Source organism: Podarcis erhardii, assembly GCF_964252035.2.
Source record: "Podarcis erhardii genome assembly, chromosome: 12".
Lineage (NCBI taxonomy): Eukaryota > Metazoa > Chordata > Lepidosauria > Squamata > Lacertidae > Podarcis > Podarcis erhardii.
Window position 1 is genome coordinate 27,505,802 of NC_138513.1, and position 21,023 is coordinate 27,526,824.

The window sequence follows — 21,023 nt, forward strand, 5'->3', positions numbered from 1 at the left end:
GGGTTGGTGCGTGTCTGTGGGAGCAGTTGAGGTTTTTGAAGACATTGGTGATTTTTGAAGCTTTTCCTAAACTTATTTTGCAGCCATTTGAGGTTTCTGAGGACGTCGGTGGTTGATTGTTGAAGCTTTTCCAGAACTTCTCTTTCATCCATTTGGTAAGCTAAACTTTTAAAACTTTTTTGGGGGTTTTTGGATTTTGGATTTGGGGTTGGGGTGCTTGGGATTCAAGGCCTTGGTTCTGGGTTTTAATTTCTGTGTGGTGGGTGGCTGGCTGCTTTTGTATTTTTTGGGTTTGAAGCACATCACTGATTTTTTTTTCTGTTTCTGAGTTTACGAAGGTAGGAGCTGTGCTGCCATGGGACCCAAGAAGACTGCTGCTGCGGTGGCCGGCGAGAGGAAGAAGGAGAAGGTGACGCTGGAAATGAAGAAGGAGATCATCTGGAAGCACGACGGCGGAATGCGTGTGACGGACATCGCCAGGGAGTACGGCAGGAACCCATCGACCATCGGGACCATCCTGAAGATGAGGGAGAAGATCCTGGCGACTGATGCAGCCAAGGGAGTCACCAGGATCGTGAAGAACCGCCCAGCTGTCCTGGAGGAGGTCGAGAAGTTGCTGCTCATCTGGATAGAAGAGAAGCAGCGTGCAGGGGACACAGTGTCTGAGGCCGTCATTTGTGAGAAGGCCAAGGCCTTGCACGCTGACCTCATCCGGGAACAGCCAGGAACCTCAGCCGAGCCAGAAGTCTTCAAGGCTAGCAGAGGTTGGTTTGACCGGTTCAAGACAAGATCTGGCATCCACAGTGTGGTCAAGCATGGAGAGGCTGCCAGTTCTGATGTTCCTGCGGCTGAAGACTTTGCAGCGGAGTTCCTGGAGGTTGTGACGACGGAGGGCTACGTTCTGCAGGCAGAGGCTGCGCAGGAGCAGGCCTCACTGGAAGAGGAGGAAGCAACTGAGGAACGGCTGTCCTCCGAAAGACTGAGGGATATTTGCCAGAAGTGGAAGGAGGTGCAGACTTTTGCAGATCTACACCACCATGAGAAGCACGTGGCACATGACGCTGGGAACTTTTATGATACGAGGGTCATGTCGTCTTTCAGGGAGCTGCTGAAAAGGCGGATAAAGCAGCAGACTATGGACAGGTTCTTGACCAAGAAGCAAAGAGTGGAAGAGGAGCCTTCTTCGAGTGGTCCCCCAGAGTCTTAGAAAATGTACTGTACACTTTGTTGATTTTTAAATGTTTTTCTGTCATGTTTATAAAGTTAATTTATTTTCCCTTCAATTTTTGAACTGCTCTTTACAGTATGTGTGACTTTAAAGAGCAGTTAATAAACTGTTGTTGTACCAAATTTGGCTTTGTTTGGACTTTTTTTGACCATAGGAACGCATTAATTGATTTTCAATGCATTCCTATGGGATTTCGTGCTTCGCAAGACGAAAAATTCGCTAGACGACAAAAATTGCGGAACGAATTAATTTCGTCTTGTGGGGCACCACTGTAATTGATGGGACACCTAAGAACCTAGAAAAATGTAGCATCAAGCCTATTCACACCTCTAAAGCCAGCCAATTACAGCCTGGCGTGAAATTAAACCTCCCTTTCCAGAAGGATGCTCAAGTATTCTCTGGAGCGTTTGGCTGATTGGCCAGGTATGGCTTTTCTTGCAACAAAACTCCACTGACAGCCTCAATTGTTGCGGCTGCCTCTAAAGACTGCTTGGAAACTACAACTGGGGGAAAATATAGCTGCTAGATGGTCAATTGGTTCTAACATGAGAGAACAGAGAACAGTTAAAGAACAGTGTCAACAGGCAAATGAATTGATATTGATTTATATATAATTTTGTCTTTATCTAACATTTTTATATGTAACTGTGTTTTTCTTTAGGTTGTTTGTTGTTGCTTCATTTTTTTGCACACCACTTAGAGATATTTTTATATATTAAGCTGTATAGAAATTAAATAACCAATCTATCTATATTGGCTACTTATTTATTTCTAGGCTCAATTTTAAGTGCTGTTTCTGACCGTCAAAGCCCTAAGTAGTCTGGGACTGAAAAGCATGACATCTACCCCAATACCTTTTTCTGAGGACTTGGTCTGAGTGTTTCTGCTTCTTGAGGTGTTGGCAGTGGCTAGAGAGAAAGGCTTTTTATTACCCCTAATCTGTGGAATGTCCTACTTTTGCTTGCCTGCCAGAAAATGGGTAGGAATGGTTTTTTCCCCTTAGTTTTTATTAGAGTTTGATGCTTGCTGTTGCTACCCAACAAAATTTGCCTGGTGTTTTTTTAAATCCATTAACATTTTGTTGTGGTTTTGTCAATATGTTGTTGTGTCCCTGTTGTATGTTAGCTATCTTAAGAATCCTTGCGAGATAAATGTATAAAATACATTACTTCCACTCCCTTACCATGTCCATATGGCCCTTGTGTAATATCTATAATGGAATTGCAATGCAGGATCATGCAAAATACAGAAACTTCTTTCAGATATAATTATGCATTTGGATTTAAAGCCCCCCATCTTTTTAAGGCAGAAGCACAGCGATTCCTGAAGAGACAACATGGTCCTCAGTCTAGCCCTCAAGGGTTTCTGGGCAAAGGCTCTTTCTTTTTCGCCAAACAAGAAAACCACATATTTTAAAGTGGCATGCAAATGAGCTGATAGGAACTCTACAAACCATGGCACAATATAAATATGCACTAATTTAACTGTTCCGTTCAAATGAAAAAGTTTAAGAACAACAGGGATTCAGTCTCCAGGAAGTTACAGAAGCTTGAATCATTTTAGACACATGTATTTTGGTTCAGCCTCTACTTAAATTTAATTTTTTAGAATAGCACAGAAAGCTGTGCCTAATTTATGGAAAGGAATTGTGAGGGCAAAAGGGGTAAGTAAGCATGTAAAATCTGCAAGTTGATCTACTTCAAGCACAATTACTAAATGATCAACTTTGACAAAGTGCTGCATTTTAAAATTTGGTGCTTAGCTCCTTTTGCTCTTTGATGTGAAACAGCCTCAAAAACCAGTCTTAGAGGGAGACATGCATTCTCTCTTTTGAGCAGGTGGTTGGAGTCATGAAGCATGTGGTGCCTGGAATGGGCAGAGGATTTTAGGGTAAATAAAAGGGAAGGGATATTTACATCTTTCAACACTAGGTGCATCTCAGGCTTGATAGCAAACTTATAAACAATACAGAAACTTTTTGTATTACAATAATTCTCTTATGCAAGTTTGGCTTCTTTGCCGATAAATAAATGCTTCTGTTTCAAAAAAACAACAACCCCTTATTTGTATCTTCATTTATGCCATGTGTATAAATCATGTAATGCAAGCTAAAAAACAAAGGGCATACAATATGAACAACAGATTATGTTGATTGTGCACAATGTTGTAGGACGACAGCCATCACTGAGGCCTGCTAGACAACAGATAATATCCTTACCTTCCGAGCAATCTCTCCCTTTCCTTTACTGTATGCCTTGTTTTCCAAGAAGTCATACACACAGTGTATCAAAGCTGGATAACATTTCATCACTTCAGGAGTTAACAAAAGCTAAGAAGTAAAGGAGGCAGGTAATTTTGGAAGGTGAGCATTTTGGTTCTGAATGATAAAACACGTTACAGCACAGCAGGAATAAGATGTTTTAAATGCTTTTGCATAGCTCCTGCTTCCTAAAAGAACTAGTAGTCCTTCTCCTAAGCAGAATCGGCGAGTTCAGTCCTTCCCCCATTCAAAAGAACCCAAACCCTCTCACGTTAGAAAATACCTGTCAAATCTTATCAGTTCTGTCTGACATTTTGTGGGCTTTGTGCCCTCAGAACAAGCTAGTATGTCTGTACATTTATTCCAATTCCGTCTAAAAATATAAAGGTTACAGGGATACCATTACTCTCACATTTTAAAGGCATCTTCCATAAAAGCAACTGAAACTGTGCCTAAAAGTAGAATTGGCCCTGACCTCTATGGGGTCATGGGGTCACTCGATTGGGCTGCAACTCCACTTTGATCACGAGGCAGAACCAAAGAAGTAAGGAAATAAAAGATGCCCACTTTCCCCTTAAACAACAGGGCATAGAACATGTAAGAAAATGAAGAGGCACATTGCAGTCCATATTAGGGAGTGGCCCTACTGACCCCATGACATCACAGAAACCTACACTTCAGGTCAGTACCAATTGTAATATCTTCTACTAGTATCTTTTTGTCTTTCTTTGAAGGATAGTGAATGGAAAGGAAATAAGATAAAAGGTCTCACAAAGTTATGAAGGAATTGTAGAAAGAGGAAAAAATAGCTTGAGGAAATATAAGGAAAACAGGAGCTTAAGGTGATGTGATGGCTTTTATCAAGCAGCAGCAGCAAAAAAACTGAATGGGAGCCGCCCAGTTTCCCAGAATCTTTGCTCTTGCCTTGTGATCACGGTGGAGTCAGAGCCCAATGCAGTGACACCATGATGCTAGTAGAAGATTGTGACATGTTTCATACCATCAAAAAGAACTACTATGCCTGAAAACACTTTCAATTGTAATATATCAAGTTATCGATCAGCCCGGACACTGAGGTGCAGCTCCGAGGGCCTTCTGGCGGTTCCTTCACTGTGAGAAGTGAAGTTACAGGGAACCAGGCAGAGGGCCTTCTTGGTAGTGGCGCCCACCCTGTGGAACGCCCTCCTGTCAAATGTCAAGGAAATAAACAACTACCTGACTTTTAGAAAATATCTGAAGGCAGCCCTGAACTTTGCTGCAAATTTTCAAGAGATCAAATTAGGAAAAAAATTATTAATGCACACATAATGAAAAATTTGAATATAACAACATACCTGCAAATATGCATTTAAATCATTCTTCCTTTTTTCTAAGAAGTCTCTGTCCATGTTGTTAAATGTTTTTTTACCAGGAAGCTTTAACATACTTCCTAGATTTTCAAACTAGAAAAGAACCCATAAATTTTTATTTTGAATATATACCTAACATCCACATCCAAACTGAATTACTATGTATTCATTTCATAAATACATTCCGGGTCCATTTCTGATACAACACTTCCAATCTATTTACTTTGTTTAAGAAATCAGGAAGAAGCTTCCTCACTCACCCCCAGAACTATCTGTGATGGGAAACATCTGGAATGTTACATCTGCACCAATGCTAAGAATGTTTAGCGTCAACTGGACAAGTGAACAACTTGTTTTAGACTGTACCACTTCGGGCTAACAATGTGGGTTCATGCAACTGAATGCTCAACCATGCAGAATAAAGAACCATTAGTCTTATCCATTTATCTGTGTACACAAGATACCCTTCACATGCAGGAAATGAAAATGTCAAGGATAGATTTAGCTTAAGTTTCTGCCTGACACATTCTTTTTCCATATGTGTGTGAGCATACAAGATACTTCTCTGCACAGTAATGTGATCCTAAATATCAATTCTGTAGTAGTATGAGAACCTAGGAAGCTGCCTGATACCAAGTCACACCATTGGTCCATTTGGATCAAGGGTAGCCAATGTGATGCCCTCCAAATGTTTGTACTACATCATCTTTGATTACTGGCCATGCTGACTGAGGCTGATACCTTTGGAGGGCAGCATGACTCTTAACTGGCAACAGCTCTAACGCAGGCATGGCCAAACTTGGCCCTCCAGCTGTTTTGGGACTACAACTCCCATAATCCCTAGCTAACAGGACCAATGGACAGGGATGATGGGAATTTTAGTCCCCAAACAGCTGGAGCGCCAAGTTTGGCCATGCCTGCTCTAAAGGATTTCAGATGGGGTCCTTCCCACCCATACCTGGAATTACTAGGGACAGAACCTGAGACCAAAACATAAATTACCATTGAGCTAAAAGCTCATTTAAATTAGCAATGCAGCTGAAGTTTGGAACAGGATTGTTTGGGATATTAACTTACTTTATTCTGAGGTCACTACAAGCCAAACCATAACTTCTCCTAAGTTTGGACTTAGCTTATAGTTAGTTTATCCCAGCTCCGGTAGATTATCAGGAGCACAGAACAGATAAGCTCACTGAACCTCTTTCATCACTAATTTAAATTAATCGAGGAAGCCATCTGCTCTTTCCACACACACATTTTAACTGCAAATATTACCTGCTCAGTAATCCTCATGTGGAAGTCGTGGAAGTCACTGTAGCGACGATATGTTTTCCATACTTCGTCACCATTTGGGGTTCGTCGACGAACACTGATAGCATATAGCGCGTATGTCTTGCCGTGGTCATTGCAAACTCCTGCCACAGTATATGGGTCATAATCAGCATAAACTAGCAATTTAAAACAAAAAACGAAGGAAGAAGAAAGAAACACAAAAGAGGAAGGCGAAAGGGCAGAAGAGACATGAAATGATGTTGGAAATGACAGGAAGTGGAGACAAAATGGACATGCAAACTGAGGAAGAAAACAAACTGCCTTGCTCTGTGTATGAAATCATAGCATCCTATAATCAAGCGATACTTCAGCAAAATGTTCTTGTCTAGATCAGGGCAGTCGAACCGGCAACCTGAAGACTGCATGCAGCCTTCAAGGCCTTTTGGGGCGGCCCTTGACAACACTTGGCACTCCTTCCGACTCTTGTGCTGCCTTCCCAAAGCTAGGTGAGCTAGGTGCTGAGCTTTTGGAAAGAGGCATGGTGGCTCTGACAGGGTCCTAGAGTCCTCCATTCTCCTTTCCAAAGTCTAATTAGCACCTTCCCAGCTTTGGGAAGGGGGTGGGAGGGCTCTATTTGTACAACCAAATGCTGTATACCAGACTGACAGTATATGACGCAGCTGCATACAAGTTATTTCATTCATTTCTGGCAGTGAAGTCACATAAAATTTACTGAATGGACGCAGGCATACTAATCTCAGGTCATTTGTGTCTTCTGACTCCTATGATGTACCTGGGCAGGTACTTGAAAAGGGGTACCAACAACAGGAGGTTGATTCCACTATTCCATTGTTGGTTTAGGTTGTATCTGTAGCTACTTAGGAACTGGGTATGTCAAACTAACTGAAGCTGTATGTGGTAAATATATGAGATTTGAAAGCTAGGGAGCAACAATTGTCATATATTGAAAATAAACTTTTTGGGGGAAACACACACCAAATGAAGAATTTCTGACTCCCAGGATCACAGAAGTTGGTTGTCTCTGTAAAGCTGCCATATTCAGTGGTTATTACCAATAACAGAATATGAAGTGTAGTGATAGATGCTTATTTATCAGCTATAGGCATCTTCCCATTTGTGTACGACCAGCACAAGTGCCCCCATTAACACGCCCACTGTTTTCAGTGCCAAATAGGGGGTAGAACAGGAGAACCCCCACTCTCAGCAGCCAGGAAGGGAATCCCCACATAAGTGGTGATTTCCCTGTAATATCAGGCCATTTAACTTACAGGCATGTTTCAGTTTCAATTTTAGGCATATTTTCATTTCCAGCTCTTTTTATATTGGAATACAACTTACTGCTAAGGCAATCGTTCCATCAATAATTTCTGCTTGTGAAATTTGTCCTTCCATGCACCCCTAAATCTGTTTGAGAGGTTCCTCCAAACCTCTGGAGCCGATCTGGGTATGGGGGGGGGGGCAGGAGTCCTACTGTGTAAGTGGACATCCTTGTTACTGGAATACCACCCATAGACTCAACACTTTAAAAAGCGTTTCAAATCACAACTGAAAAAACGGCTGCTAGTATTCATGCCTGGAATGATAAGAGCTGTTTCCCCATCAGATAGATCTGAAGACCTCTTTATTGTTTAAGAAAAATATCTGAGTGTGCTATAATACAAATGTTTGCTTAATGTAAATAGAAGGTGAATGTTAGATGTGAACAAATGAAATTATGGTGCAATACATGCAATTTAATGGTGACATTATTGTACATTAAATGAAAATGAAACAAACTCATTCTTATATTGAATAGTCTAAGGCATTCATGGAATTTCAACACAACTAAATGACATTTTTATAATACAGGGAAAAAATCCAAAATTAGAATGGCATAGGAGCCAAGGAACTCCAAATAATTCCATAACCCCCAAAAAACCTATAGGCTTGCCCGGAAAACTTCTTTGAAACTAAGGAAAGTTTCAAAAGGTTTGAATGAGTGGTGTGGCAGCTGCTCAAGAAAAAATAAGCTTTTAAAATCTATGGGGCTACATCAAGCCCCTTCATGAGCCTTAAGCAGTTCTTTGTTCCTGGGGTTTGTGAGTACCAATAACCACACCAAGCAAGCAGAGGTCATGAGGACAAAAAGGTTGTGGCGGAAAGTAGTTAGGTTTAAAAGAGGTACATGACAGCAGAGTTAATCAAGGTTTATGAAGAAAAGGAACACAACAGGCATGATAGTATGACCAAATATTGAAAGAGAAAGCATCACTACTGAACTCACCAGTATCTGAAATATATGCATGTAATTGTATTGACTCATCGGCAGCCACATTTGAAAGATCATCCAATGACTACAAGAGAAGAATAGCCAGAGTCACAATTTTAGAAAGAATGACAAACTGCTTTGACAGACCAGGAGCCAATATTGTGCAGCATTTTATTTCTGAAAGCCTACAAGTGGATGCCTCTACAACTTTGCAAGCAAAGATCAAAAATGGAAGTCAAACTCCATGATTGTCCTATGCACCCAGTATTCAGATGTATATTTTCCCTGGATATGGAGGTTCCACTTAGGTATCACACCTACAAGTAGCCAATAGACCTATCTTTGAACACCTCCTTCTTAAGGTTGGTATCTAAATTGTATCTACACAATACTGAGAATGAGGTCTTCATTTGGAATGCTATCACTTGAGATTGTAGAGGGAAAACCATATTTCTGGATGCTTTCTATGTAAAAACAGAATGTCCTCCAGGCAGTAAACTAGCTTGCCTGAAAGAAAGGTTACCATATCCCTCTCCTTGATATGTTAATAAACTAACTTCAAAATAGATCACTAGAAATAGAATTTAAAAACCCCACCAATTAAGTCCCAACAGCATCAATTAAATTTGCTTCTCATTAATTAAATAAGTAAAGCTTTAGTTACATAATCTCCCAATTGACAATTACAGGTGTCCCCCACTTACACGGGGATTACATTCCAGGTCCACGTGGGCATAGGTGAAATCACATAAAGTGGGGAGCACCCACTTTAATAGGGAGGATGAATGGGGATGAGAATGAGAAGATGAGGGAGAGGGAGGCAGATTCACCCGGGGCCACTGCCCAGCATGTCCCAAGCCTGCAAGCTTGCCTGCCTGCCTCTGTGTGAGCCAGTATGTGTGGTAGCAGCGGATGGCCGTGGAGGCTGAGGACTGAGAAGGGCGCCAAGCAGAACTGGTGCCAGGATGGGGGCACAGATGGGCAGCAGAGGTAGGGAGAAGGTGCCTCCCGCTCTGCTTCTGGTCGATCAATGGCAGCAGTCCTGAGCAAGAGAAGGCCTGTTTATTTACTTATTTATTTTGCAGTGGCCTGCGTAAACGTGGGCACGTATGTGTGGGATGTGGGAGTGTGTCTGTAGTTTGAAATGACAATAGAAAATGCTACCAAAAATATATTGCTACTTTTTCCTGTAACTATCCTTATATTTAGCAGAAGCCAAACGTAAATTTGGGTGAAATGTAAATTTGGGTGGGTGAAATTTTCCTGGCCAGGATAAAAATTGTAGGAAAGCTTCAACTAATTTCTGTTTAAAGTCAGGAGCGGGGTCAGAAAAGGAGATGCCATAGGATGCAGTTGTCCCAGCAATGATCTTTCTCTTATTGATATCCTCACTACTTTTTGTTACTGAATGACTGAAAGCACCTGTATGTTTTCCCCTGGCAGATAAAGAGCCGCTGACGGTGATAGTTATTTGGAAGATAGCACAAGGAAAGAGTCCTGTTCCCCCTACCCTACCCCACCCTGCCACCCCGGCCAGCATTACAGTTGAAAAAACACACTTACCAAATTAATGCTGCCAGTAGGAGAACCATTGAATGATTCTGTCGAAATAAGAGACAGAACTGTATGTCAAAACATAAATGTTTAAGCAAGTTAACATGTGAAGTGTTACATATCAGGATTTCTTTCCAAGTAGAAAGTGTAAACGAAGATCTAACTACAAAACATTACTGATATCCACATAGTTTAACTTAACAATGAATTTTAGGCTAATCTGAAAGTTCCATGCATCACAGTATTCCTAATTAGATTAGAACAAATACGGTAAACTCTATTAGCAGGCATGCAAGTGTGGCCCTAATTATAAAACTTAAAGGTATTACTAATCTATACCACTAGGTGGCAGCAAAGCACACTTGTTATTTGTCTATTACTATCATATAGTAAAGGTAAAGGTACCCCTGCCCATACGGGCCAGGCTTGACAGACTCTAGGGTTGTGCGCTCATCTCACTCTAGAGGCCGGGAGCCAGAGCTGTCCGCAGACACTTTCGGGTCACGTGGCCAGCGTGACGAAGCTGCTCTGGCGAACCGGCAACAGAGCAGCACACGGAAACGCCGTTTACCTTCCAGCTATGAAGCGGTACCTATTTATCTACTTGCACTTAAGGGTGCTTTCGAACTGCTAGGTGGGCAGGAGCTGGGACCGAACGTCGGGAGCTAACCCCGCGGTGGGGATTCGAACCGCCGACCATGCGATCGGCAAGTCCTAGGCGCTGAGGTTTTACCCACAGCGCCACCCGCGTCCCTTACTATCATATAATATTACCCTATTTCACATATTAATAAATCAGGAACAGTTATGGTAAAAAGTTTAATGACTTCCATGCAGGAGAAGTCTCGGGTTGCAGGTACACAACCCATCAGAGGAAGGCATATAAACTGGAGGAGGGAAGAGGCCCCACAGCTACTGCAACTGTTCTACAGGTTCTAGACCTATAGACAGCTGCCTAGAGGCTATAAGCATGTGATCATCAGAGCACTGTGGAACTTGCTGCAAGTGCTTCTCTTGCCAATAGAGTTAACTATCAGATGTGTGTCTTCCTTATCTGGGATGGGCCACGACAATATAATACGTGTTCATACAGCAGAACTTAATATGAAAACACAGGGGAGGGGGAGAAATTGTAGAATCACACTTGAGTGTTCTTTTATTGAGCAAGCTACAGACTTTTTGCTAGACTTGAAAAGTTTGCAATAAAGTTTGATATTCAGTTTACTAAGGGTCTGCTTGTAACATTTCATAAATATCAGGATGAAAGAAATTGTATATAGATCATAATTATGTTTTGTGAGGTTTATATATTTCTCATCCATACCATAAAGTGTATAGTTTATCCAAAGGAAACTGTTCTCTATTCATGCACGATGCAAGCTCAATGCAGAATGACTGCATGTTTTTAAAGTCCTATGGGTATGGTGCACAATTAACCCAACAGTGAAACTTCCTTCTGCTAAGACATATCAGTGCCTCTCATCTTAAACACACATACACACGCACACAATGTGGGCTCCTTTTTGGAAACTGGACTTATATACACCTTGGTTCTTAAATTGTTACTGGGCATAGAGGATGAGATGGGGGAAACATTTAAACAGATTAAAAAACATCACACAGTAAATTTGATGCTGCAATGATATCACAAATAAGCATAAAACATAACAATTAAAGTCTGGAATAAACTTTATTTTTATTTTATTTATTAAATCTGTATATAGCCCTTCATCCAAAGATCACAGGGTGGTTCACAACATAAACTTACCCCCTTCACCATCATCTGATCCTCTGAAGCTAGGGTCCTTTAGCATATCTAGCTCAGCAAGCATTCGGACGTAGAGGACATGCAGTCTGAATGAAGGATAGAAGCGTTCATCCCGGAGCATCATATCATATACCTTATGGAATGGAAAGTTCAGTATTACTCGCAATTATGGAATCAATCAGTTTAGACTTTCAAAGGTCTCCTAAATTGTGGCAGAGCACCCAAGGAAGAATGGCAGGCCTTACCAGGTTGAACAACATTGCTTTCCCAATTATAAACCTGAGTATCTCAATTCAGAACACAGTTCGTCTTTAGGTGCATGAGTCATGGTAAGCCTTTGGCTCACAAACTTCCCACTTCCTCTTCCCTTTCTCCTTTATAAGCACTGTAAAGCTTCTGTTTTCAATTTGTAGTGAATCCATTTCCCCTTTCCTCCACCAGGGGCCGGCAAAGTTTACCTTGCCTGTGCCAGTTCACTCCAGTGGATATCCCTCTGTGGGCTGGATTGGACATGCGCCCGTGATTTCCAGCATCTGCACAGATGCGATTTTCGGCATCTGCACATGTGTAGACACAATTTCTGGCACGGCAGAAGCTAGTTCCTGCGCTGCACCGGTTTAGCATAGCACGCAGGGACACGCCGAGCAGGCAGCTCAGCTCGGGGGTTGCTCGGGGGCCAGTTAAACGACCCCCGTGGGCCGCTTGTGGCCCATGGGCCTTAGGTTGCCTACCCCTGGTCAAAACCTTAGTTAATTAACTAATGAAGGACTAAAGCAGTTAACTAATGAAGGTCTAAAGTAGAGCTTTCCAAACTTTTCATGTTGTTGACATACTTTTTAGACATGCATCATTTTGCGAAGCAGTAATTAAGTTTTACTAGCAAACCAGAGGTTAAACCAACCCCTTTCCAGCCCCGGGAGGAGCGTGGGGAGTGACACACTAACATGTCACAACACAGTTTGGAAAGCTCTGGTCTAAAAACTGGGTCAATATTTAAACCAACCAAGCAATTTCTCTGCCATGCTGTTAATAAAGCTGTGTTATCCACACAAAATTGCCCCCAGGACAATTTTGCTGAGCTGCTAATGAACTTGTTGCTGTGCATTTTGGAACTGAGAAGCTGGGCACGCCCCAATTAAAGCTTAGACCAGTTATGATCAAATTCAGAGCAAACTCAACATGGCACCCTAGTTAACTCTGAAAAAAAGGAAGCGAGGGAGAATTCATATATGGGAGCACTCCATTTTTTAGAAGTTTGGTACTTTTACATCTGCCACAAGCCACAGAAAGCAAGCTATGAGTTGCATGTAATGGAAATGCTGCAATATTTCTGGGATAACTTTGAATTTTCATTGAAAATCAACAAAATCAGTTATTAGCAACCAACTTCCACCAATACATATGAAAAGGAGAATTAGCATACTATACCTTTCTCTGAATCTCATCAAATATTTCAGGAGTTGGATCCTCATTATTCAGTTTCTCTGCCAGTTTTGCAACCAAGGTATCATCAATATTGACTCTTGGTGATGCCTGCCATAGAGAACTCAATAAATTTGTGCACCACTTGACCTTATTTTAATTTGTAAAAAAATAAAACTCAGATTATTATTGCAGAGAGAAAAATTAAGCTAGAGACAGACACCTAACAAGTAAAGACTGCAACAGTTATTTTCATCAAACTAAGATCACTAGTCAGGGGAGAAACATGTTGAGTTATAAGTAGATTCTAGAAATGCTAGTCAGGACCTACCATTTCGTATCTGAAGAAAATATATTTCTTAAAATGTATCTAAAATGCATGTTTGTTAGTCTTGTCTCTTCAAGAGAAATAAAAAAAGGAACCAAACAACTAAGGACTTTGTCACATTCAGTCTGAATCCCCAAATTCAAATTGACTTGCTCAAAGCCAAACATAAAGAATAAAAATGAAGGACATTATTCTGAGTAAAAAGTAAAGACTGATCCTCTGTAGTTCAATTTTATTAAGTTTATCAGAGCCTCTGCATCTTCAAATATTGGACTGAGGTTCAGCAGCTTAAGGTGCCTATGCAACCTTTAGAATACAGCTATCATATAGCTTAATTTTCCTTTAAAACCCATTCTTACCTTCTCTGACAAATATTGATCATAAATTCCAACTGCAGCTGACTTTAATAGGCCTTTGGTTTCTGTAGTCTGATGCCTTCCATCTTTCTGAAGACTCAATAGCACTTCCAGCTGCTGCTGTGCTGTAACCCTGTATCCTTCTACGGTCATCCAGAAAAAGAGATGTGCTTGGCCGCCCATCTGCTGCATGTAATCTGCAAATAATAATTCAGTCACATCTATTAGGATACAAATATCCTACCCAAATAATTTACCCTGAAGAACTACGGTAGATAAAAAAATTAAATTAGCATAGTGATGCTGATTTTGGATCAGAATAATTATAATCAAAATTATATGCTCAACATACTTACTAACAAATTGCTCTGAACTTTGGTGTTTACATGCTGCTCCCTAAGTCCTATCTACTGCTTCCTTGCTGCTCTGGAAGGAATCATGCTACTTTAAAAATGGCAAGAGTTGACAATACATTGCAGCTCTTTAGCCTTGGAATCAAGTGAGCCATTCACATATTTTTTTTAAAAAAAGGTTCTCCTCATTTGTGTTAGATAATATGGACAGCAAGGTTTGGTAGTGAAGTGGATGTGGCCAAAAATTAATTTCTCCTCTCTTTATAATTCATTTGTGCCTACTGCAGGCTATGATGGTATTTCATAGTTTTAAAAACACACAACTACTGTTCTCTTACCCATAAAAAATTGTAGTGCAACATTGTTAATAAGAATGGTGTCCAGAGGGACTGTGCAAAGTTTTCCGAAGTTTGCAGCCAGTTTCACAGTATCTATTTCCTGGATAAAGACCACATCATGTTAATAGGTTCCTAGATTAAAATCAATATACAATCACAACGTAAAACCATTTTAGTAGCATCATGCATGTTTTCTTCCCAAGATGAAAACTCTCTCTTTTGTCATAGCAACATTTCCAGTAATATGGAAAGTCTGCTGCCCACGAGGTCCTTCAGCTAATCGGGGTGGGGAACCTGCAGCGCTCCACATTTTGTTGAAATCCAAGTTCCATTATACCTGGTCACTGGCCATACTGCCTGGGGCTGATGGGAGCTGGAGTCAAACAACATTTTGAGGGCTATAAGTTTCCCTTCACCCAAACTAAGTACAACTGGGAAACAATGCAGGGACCGTGCAACATTCTACTATACACTTCAACATTCTATGCTTTGTTAAAGGCATTAGGAATAGATTCACTGGGCTGAGGAAGTCATTCAAACATGATGATGCCTATGAAACTGTCAGGAACAGTTCAGCAGTGCTTCCAATACCAAGCTGGTATATAATGGGCTTTGATACTAACTAGGCTTCAGGGGGGGGGGGGCTGGAAGGGACTACAGAAGGCATCAGCAACCCATCACCTCTCCTCTCTTCCTCTTGCAAGAGCATCACATGAATGGAACTCCCACCATGTCAGTGTGGGGCAGAGGCAGGGTCCCAGGAGAGTGACCCAGGAGAGGGGACCAGTGGTGTTATAGATCAGGGACATCCAACGTCCAAGAGACTGCGATCTACTTGCATGATTAAAATCTGGCAGTGATCTACCCCGGGGGGGGGGGGTTCAGGTCAAAAATATGAAAAGAAATGCTCATCAAGAGATCACTAATGAGCCAGCCTCGCTAAGAAAACTCTGTATTCTGTTCTAGCGACCTAGAGGATGGGGCAAGGGGCCGGGGCCGGGGCCGGGGCCGGGGCCGGGGCCGGGGGAGGAGCCAAAGATTGACCGTGATCTACCAAAATCTACTGGGGATCAACCAGTCGATCCCAATCAACCTGTTAGACATCCCTGTTATAGATTATACGTATATACTTGGTTTGATTTTAACACATTCTAGCAGAGAAAACACACTTACTTTTCCTGACTGCAGCCTCAGTATTCTTGAATCACATACTTTCTTCACAAACAATAAGCTATTTATCTGATTTTTTATAGTGTTGATATCTGAAAACAAACACACTAAGAAGTAAGACTCAAAAAATGGGAAGTATTTGGAGTATTACAATGTAAGTATTGCTTAAAGCTGTCTGTACAGAAAAAAAGATGACCAAGAGACACTGAAGCAGTGATTTCACAAATGGAGAAATATATTGATTATTATTTTTAAAGCCAAGGAAATTGTCACTGGTTTCACTAACTGAAATAAATACTAACAATGCAAAGTGAGGGTTATAACATCAAGCCACTCTTGGCTTTGGATTCCGTTTGCCAGCTTTTAGAAATATTTTTAGAAAGTAGTATCATAAATATTTTTAAACAAATGGCGCAAAAAATAAATTAACATTAAAAACTCTTCGTTTGGTTTTTAAAAACTATAGTTTAGGATACAAATGCAGTTCTGTAACTTTATATGCACTTATATCTTGGCTCAGGTACTCAGCCCCACAATCAAGGTTGCATGTATCATTTGATGCTGTGACAACCATGATTGCACAGTATTTTCTACTGAGGTACAGAATTACTCCATCCTGGTTTTATTTTTACATATAGCGCTTACAGATGCAAATATACACTTTCATGCCTACAGTCTATGCCTTATGAAATCTCACAAGCCAGGTCTAGGATGAACAGGATTTCTAATTCATGGTTTGGGGACTAGTCCCTTGCCTAGCCCCTTTCCCTGTCCAATGCTAAGTAGAATAAGCTGGCCAAAATAAGTAAATATACAGAATACACATTGCAGAAATATGTGACTGTTTTGTAAAACAGTGTATATGCACCATTACCAATAATGGCCACTATTCTGAAATACTAAAAGTATATAGGTGAGATTTGCAAATTTTCTGGATAAACATTTAAGTCACTAAGAACTAAAAACCAATCTGCAATAATACTTTTTACACAAGAATGATAAACTTATTAAGTGCTTGAACCAGGCACAATCCAATTTAAACCAAAGGTCATTTGTATATTCATAATAGCCCCTTCTCAAGCCTCTTTCCTGAACTGCTTAAGTAATCAATTTTAAATGAGACAATCTGTCAGTCTAGCACTAGAAATGTAGCTCTACGGTGCAGAATTATTGAGAACCACAGGTGGGCAAGAATGAATAGATATAGCTTCTACACAGACAAAAGTTCTAGACTGGGAAAACCATTATTCTGAAATTCCATCCCATCCCTCCGATTAGGAAAGCCACTATCTATCTTCTGTGGTCCATTTAAAAGTGGAGTCTTGGAACTGAGTAAGGTTCAAAAACCTGTTCATCTATGAACTTAATGCATAGCTTTCTGCAGATCACCAGCAACCTTAGTTACCCTATGGTAATACAAGTAGCCTACTGCATAGGTTGTTGCAGAGAAAACAAGGCAATGATTTTAGGTAAATAAATGCTACCAAAGTGTCCTCATCATTTCTAGCATGGTAAGAATTACATCAAACAAAAAAAGGTGCTTTTGCATTCCTTGTCTGTGCCTTCTAATCCAGTACACCTCTTAAAAGAACAAATGTTATCAAAAGTCACCCTATTTAGCTCAGTGTTTGCCTAGCCATTCAAAAGGGGGGGGGGGAGAGATTACATTTTATGAAAACACACTCGCAAATATGGTTTTTCCTCCATACATCAGCTCTCAAACTAAGAATTCTCAGTCCTTTACATATTTAAACCAAGTAGTATGTTATTGATGCTTTAATTTGCAAATGTAATTTAAATACTAACCATCTCCAGCTGTATCTAAAGATCGAAGATACTGCAGTTCTTCTGCTGCTTTATCCCTTACTGCTTCCAACTCCCCTACTTTGTCACTTACTTTAATAATGTTCATAAAGGCCTCATAGTTGCAAATTGAATCACGAATCTAATGAACATAGAAAAAGATAATACAGGTTAATCTACTGTTTCTCAAGCAGGCTAGACTGATATATCTAGACATAGTTCCTGTCAATGCATTACAGTCCAACCTTCCTTTTTAAGTTCCCCTCAACTGGGTGTTCATTAAATCTTCATATTGGACCTTCTAAGCAATAACCTTCACAACCCAATCTTCACTGTCCTGTTATTAACATCGAACAATTCTCCTAATTTCAAGCTATGTTCCACTCCTACTAATGCTGCTTCAAAAAATTAGGAAGTATTACCTTGAAAGAAATTAACAGCACTGGGTGTTTTTTTAAATGATTGCACTGCCAACTTCTACAATATATCTGTTGTTATTTAAGTATATTAAAAAGTGAGAACCTAATGGCTTGGGTCCCATCTCAGTTTTAACCAGTTATGCTTAACTATGTTTTACAGGTGAACACACAGTATGATGCTGTATTGAGCAAAGATTGCAACTGCTGCAACCCTGCTAACAGCTACGTCATGGTTGAGATTAGCGTTACGTCTAAACCCAGACAAACCATGTGAGGTAAACTAACAACAAACCCTAACTGTAAGTTTTTTTGGGGGGGGGGTTGGAGTGGGACAGACTACAAGCCGGGGGTCGGATGCAAGCACTAAGCGCAAACGTTGCTAAGCTCCTTGCAGTGTGCCAGGAATGGAGGAGAAGCAAAGTGGGTGTATCATCATCAAGCTTTGCATGCAGCTTTAATTCCTAGTTTAACTCTGGTTTGAAGTGACATGTGTGTAGACAAACATTCTAAAGATACTGTTCAAGTGTAAGAAGCTTACCATCCATATGAAATACTGATTAATATAATCAGGATCACTGAGCTGATTTATTAATGGAAGAAGAATTCCTCGAGCAAGGATTTCCTGAAAAATAAGGAACAATAAATTGGCCAGACCTCAACTAAAACAAAAACTAACGCAAAACAAGCTGAATAAGAAATAAAATTCTCTATCAACTTTTTCTAGAATTTTTCTTTTCCAGAAAGCCACTTTTTGAAGCCTTGTCAGCTTCAAAGAGGCAGATTAGTAAACCTATACTGTCATACCTTGGTTTTCAAATTTAATCCATTCGAAAACCAAGCTGCGGCTTCCGATTGGCTGCAGGAGTGTCCTGTGGCCAATCAGAAGCCGTGCCAGACGTTTGGCTTCCGCAAATTGTTTGAAAACTGGAAGAATCACTTCCGGTTTTCAATTGTTCGGGAGCCGAAACATTCGAGTTCAAAGGTGTTTGGCTTCCAAGGTTCACTGTACTTATATCCAAAACTCAAACTGACATAAAAGCAACCAAAGAGAGCAGGCTCATCTTCCCTTGATTCAGAGAATGCCAGTAAGGCCAAGCTCTTTTTACTCTATGCAATAATAATAATGGGGGCGGAGGGCGGGGAGAGACAGAAAGACACACACACACACACACACAGAGAGAGAGAGAGAGAGAGAGAGAGAGAGAGAGAGAGAACAGGGCTGTGTCAGTTCCATCCCGACTCCATCAGCCCAGCAGCAACCCACCCACCCCTGTTCCACTATCCAAATATTAGTAAAGAAAGGTGAATCCTGCTGAAGGCATGCAGAAGCTCATCATGATCTGGAATGCTCACTGATCACATGGAGTGCCTACATGTGTTCAGCAGGCTTTTCTACTGCAGACATCTCAACACATAGATAGGGAAGGGAGAAGGGGAAGCATTGCTGGTGGTGAAGGGGCAACAGGCACAGCCTTGTTCTCTGCCTTATTGCAATCGCAAAAGGGCTCACGTTTAGCAAGGTAATCTTACAAATGTCTTGTCAGGGGTAAGAAGCAGCTGAGCTGCTCAAACAGGAGATAAGGGTTTAATTGTCATAGCTGGCGACTCTGCAGAGCTGGAGAATCCTAGTCTTATTAGCAAGTTCTGCTTTGTACTTAATGGGATACAATAGAAGATTCAACCTCCCTCTATAGCGCAGGGAGAAAGGTTCTCAAATAAACCAATATTTGCAGAACCTTTTGACTGATTCTCCAGTGCAACCTACCAACCAATATAAATTCCTTCCTCCCCCAATTTATGATGTGACTGACAAGCAAGAACTCTAGGGCTTAGGTGTCTTGAAAGGCTTGCTACCACAATTCCAGCTCCATCTTCAAGTCAAAACATAATTAAATATGTAAGTTAAAGATGGAATTCCTTTCTGATCTGTATTCAAACACGAGGGAGCGAGAAAAGAATAAAGAGGCAAGGTTGAAAATAGTACTGAAAAGTGTAAGGAATTCTAATAAAACAATAAATTGCTGGATGCATTTCAGCAGCAACCTTCCTCAGGGGAAATAAATATATTACGTAAATTACGTAATTTATTTAATTTATTTACGTAATTTACGTCTATTCAGAAGTTTAGAAACATTAATTCAATGGAACTTATTTTGATCAAGGATTATATTAATTTAAAAATATTACCATACAGCAGTTCTTATGTGGTTTGCTGAATGCACATGTAATTAATTTTAAGATTAAGGATTAATTGTATTAATTTGCTTACTTTTTAACATAGGTTTAATGACTAATGACTATGAATACCATATACATGTTGCATTGTTAAAAAACATTGTTTAAATTACGATGGTTCATTCAGTGCCCAAGGAAGGTTTCCACAGTCTACTGGGCAAATTAATATTCTGTTAAAGCTTTTCAGTACTATTTTCAGGCTTGCCTTTTCTTCTTCTTTTACTCTTCTATATTTAGAGTTAACTGACTGTTTGGAATTAGAAGTTATTTCTCTCTTAAAATATCCTCTTTCCTCTGCTCCTCCATAAGGTACAATACTGTATGCACCCTTTGTATAACAGGCGTGATCTAGCTCACCATGAGTGAAGCAGCTCCACCCATATTTCCAAATGCCCTTCCTGCCCTTGTATGTGTATTAGAATACATATGGAAAGGCAACATAAGTAGTAATAACTTCATCTAGCCTCCTCTTGGACATGACAGGCTGGCCATCTCTTAATAGCAAACACACTGTGAGTGAACATGAGCATATACAAGTGATAAGTATACATGTCTAGTGGTAGTGGTGGCAAGGAAAAACTGGGCTTTAGTTGTGGGAACCTTCTTTGCTTGGGTACCCAGTGGTGGACTGAATCATGCCATTTCATTTTTAATGGTCTTTTTAATCATGCCATTTCATTTTTAGTTGTTTTACACTCCACATTCATATTTAACAGAGCAACACTATATGGCCTACTCAGAAGTGAGTCTCAGAAATGAGGTAAGTAGATACAGGAGAGCAACCTAAGTCATTTATACCTTAAAAACAGATTGACTGAAATTAAACAGAATTGCAAAAGCTTTAATTACCAGACAGATCTAGATATAAAAATCTTATGGTGCCTGATTATATAAACATC

At 40.5% G+C, this 21,023-nt stretch overlaps 2 protein-coding genes across 4 annotated transcripts in view; one reads left to right on the plus strand and one right to left on the minus strand.

Annotated features, from left to right (window-relative positions):
- The window catches only part of SNX13 (sorting nexin 13), a 43,448-nt gene that overhangs the window by 12,523 nt on the left and 9,902 nt on the right, over positions 1-21,023 (minus strand). For 2 of the 3 annotated variants that reach the window (XM_081882022.1, XM_081882021.1), the window contains exons 8-19: positions 18,428-18,511; positions 17,474-17,612; positions 15,671-15,759; positions 14,498-14,597; positions 13,810-14,003; positions 13,129-13,233; positions 11,701-11,833; positions 9,942-9,979; positions 8,394-8,463; positions 6,113-6,285; positions 4,823-4,930; positions 3,447-3,557 (exon numbers count right to left, since the gene is read on the minus strand). In XM_081882022.1, coding sequence (XP_081738148.1) covers positions 3,447-3,557; positions 4,823-4,930; positions 6,113-6,285; positions 8,394-8,463; positions 9,942-9,979; positions 11,701-11,833; positions 13,129-13,233; positions 13,810-14,003; positions 14,498-14,597; positions 15,671-15,759; positions 17,474-17,612; positions 18,428-18,511 — 1,344 coding nt within the window. The remainder of the gene's footprint in view (positions 1-3,446; positions 3,558-4,822; positions 4,931-6,112; positions 6,286-8,393; positions 8,464-9,941; positions 9,980-11,700; positions 11,834-13,128; positions 13,234-13,809; positions 14,004-14,497; positions 14,598-15,670; positions 15,760-17,473; positions 17,613-18,427; positions 18,512-21,023) is intronic. The other variant, XM_081882020.1, reaches the window with a different exon arrangement.
- Positions 49-1,498, plus strand: LOC309352934 (putative CENPB DNA-binding domain-containing protein 1). Its single transcript, XM_081881760.1, has 2 exons — positions 49-838; positions 914-1,498. Exons 1-2 carry the CDS (start codon positions 356-358, stop codon positions 1,205-1,207), a joined length of 777 nt encoding a protein of 258 aa, XP_081737886.1. The 5' UTR covers positions 49-355; the 3' UTR covers positions 1,208-1,498.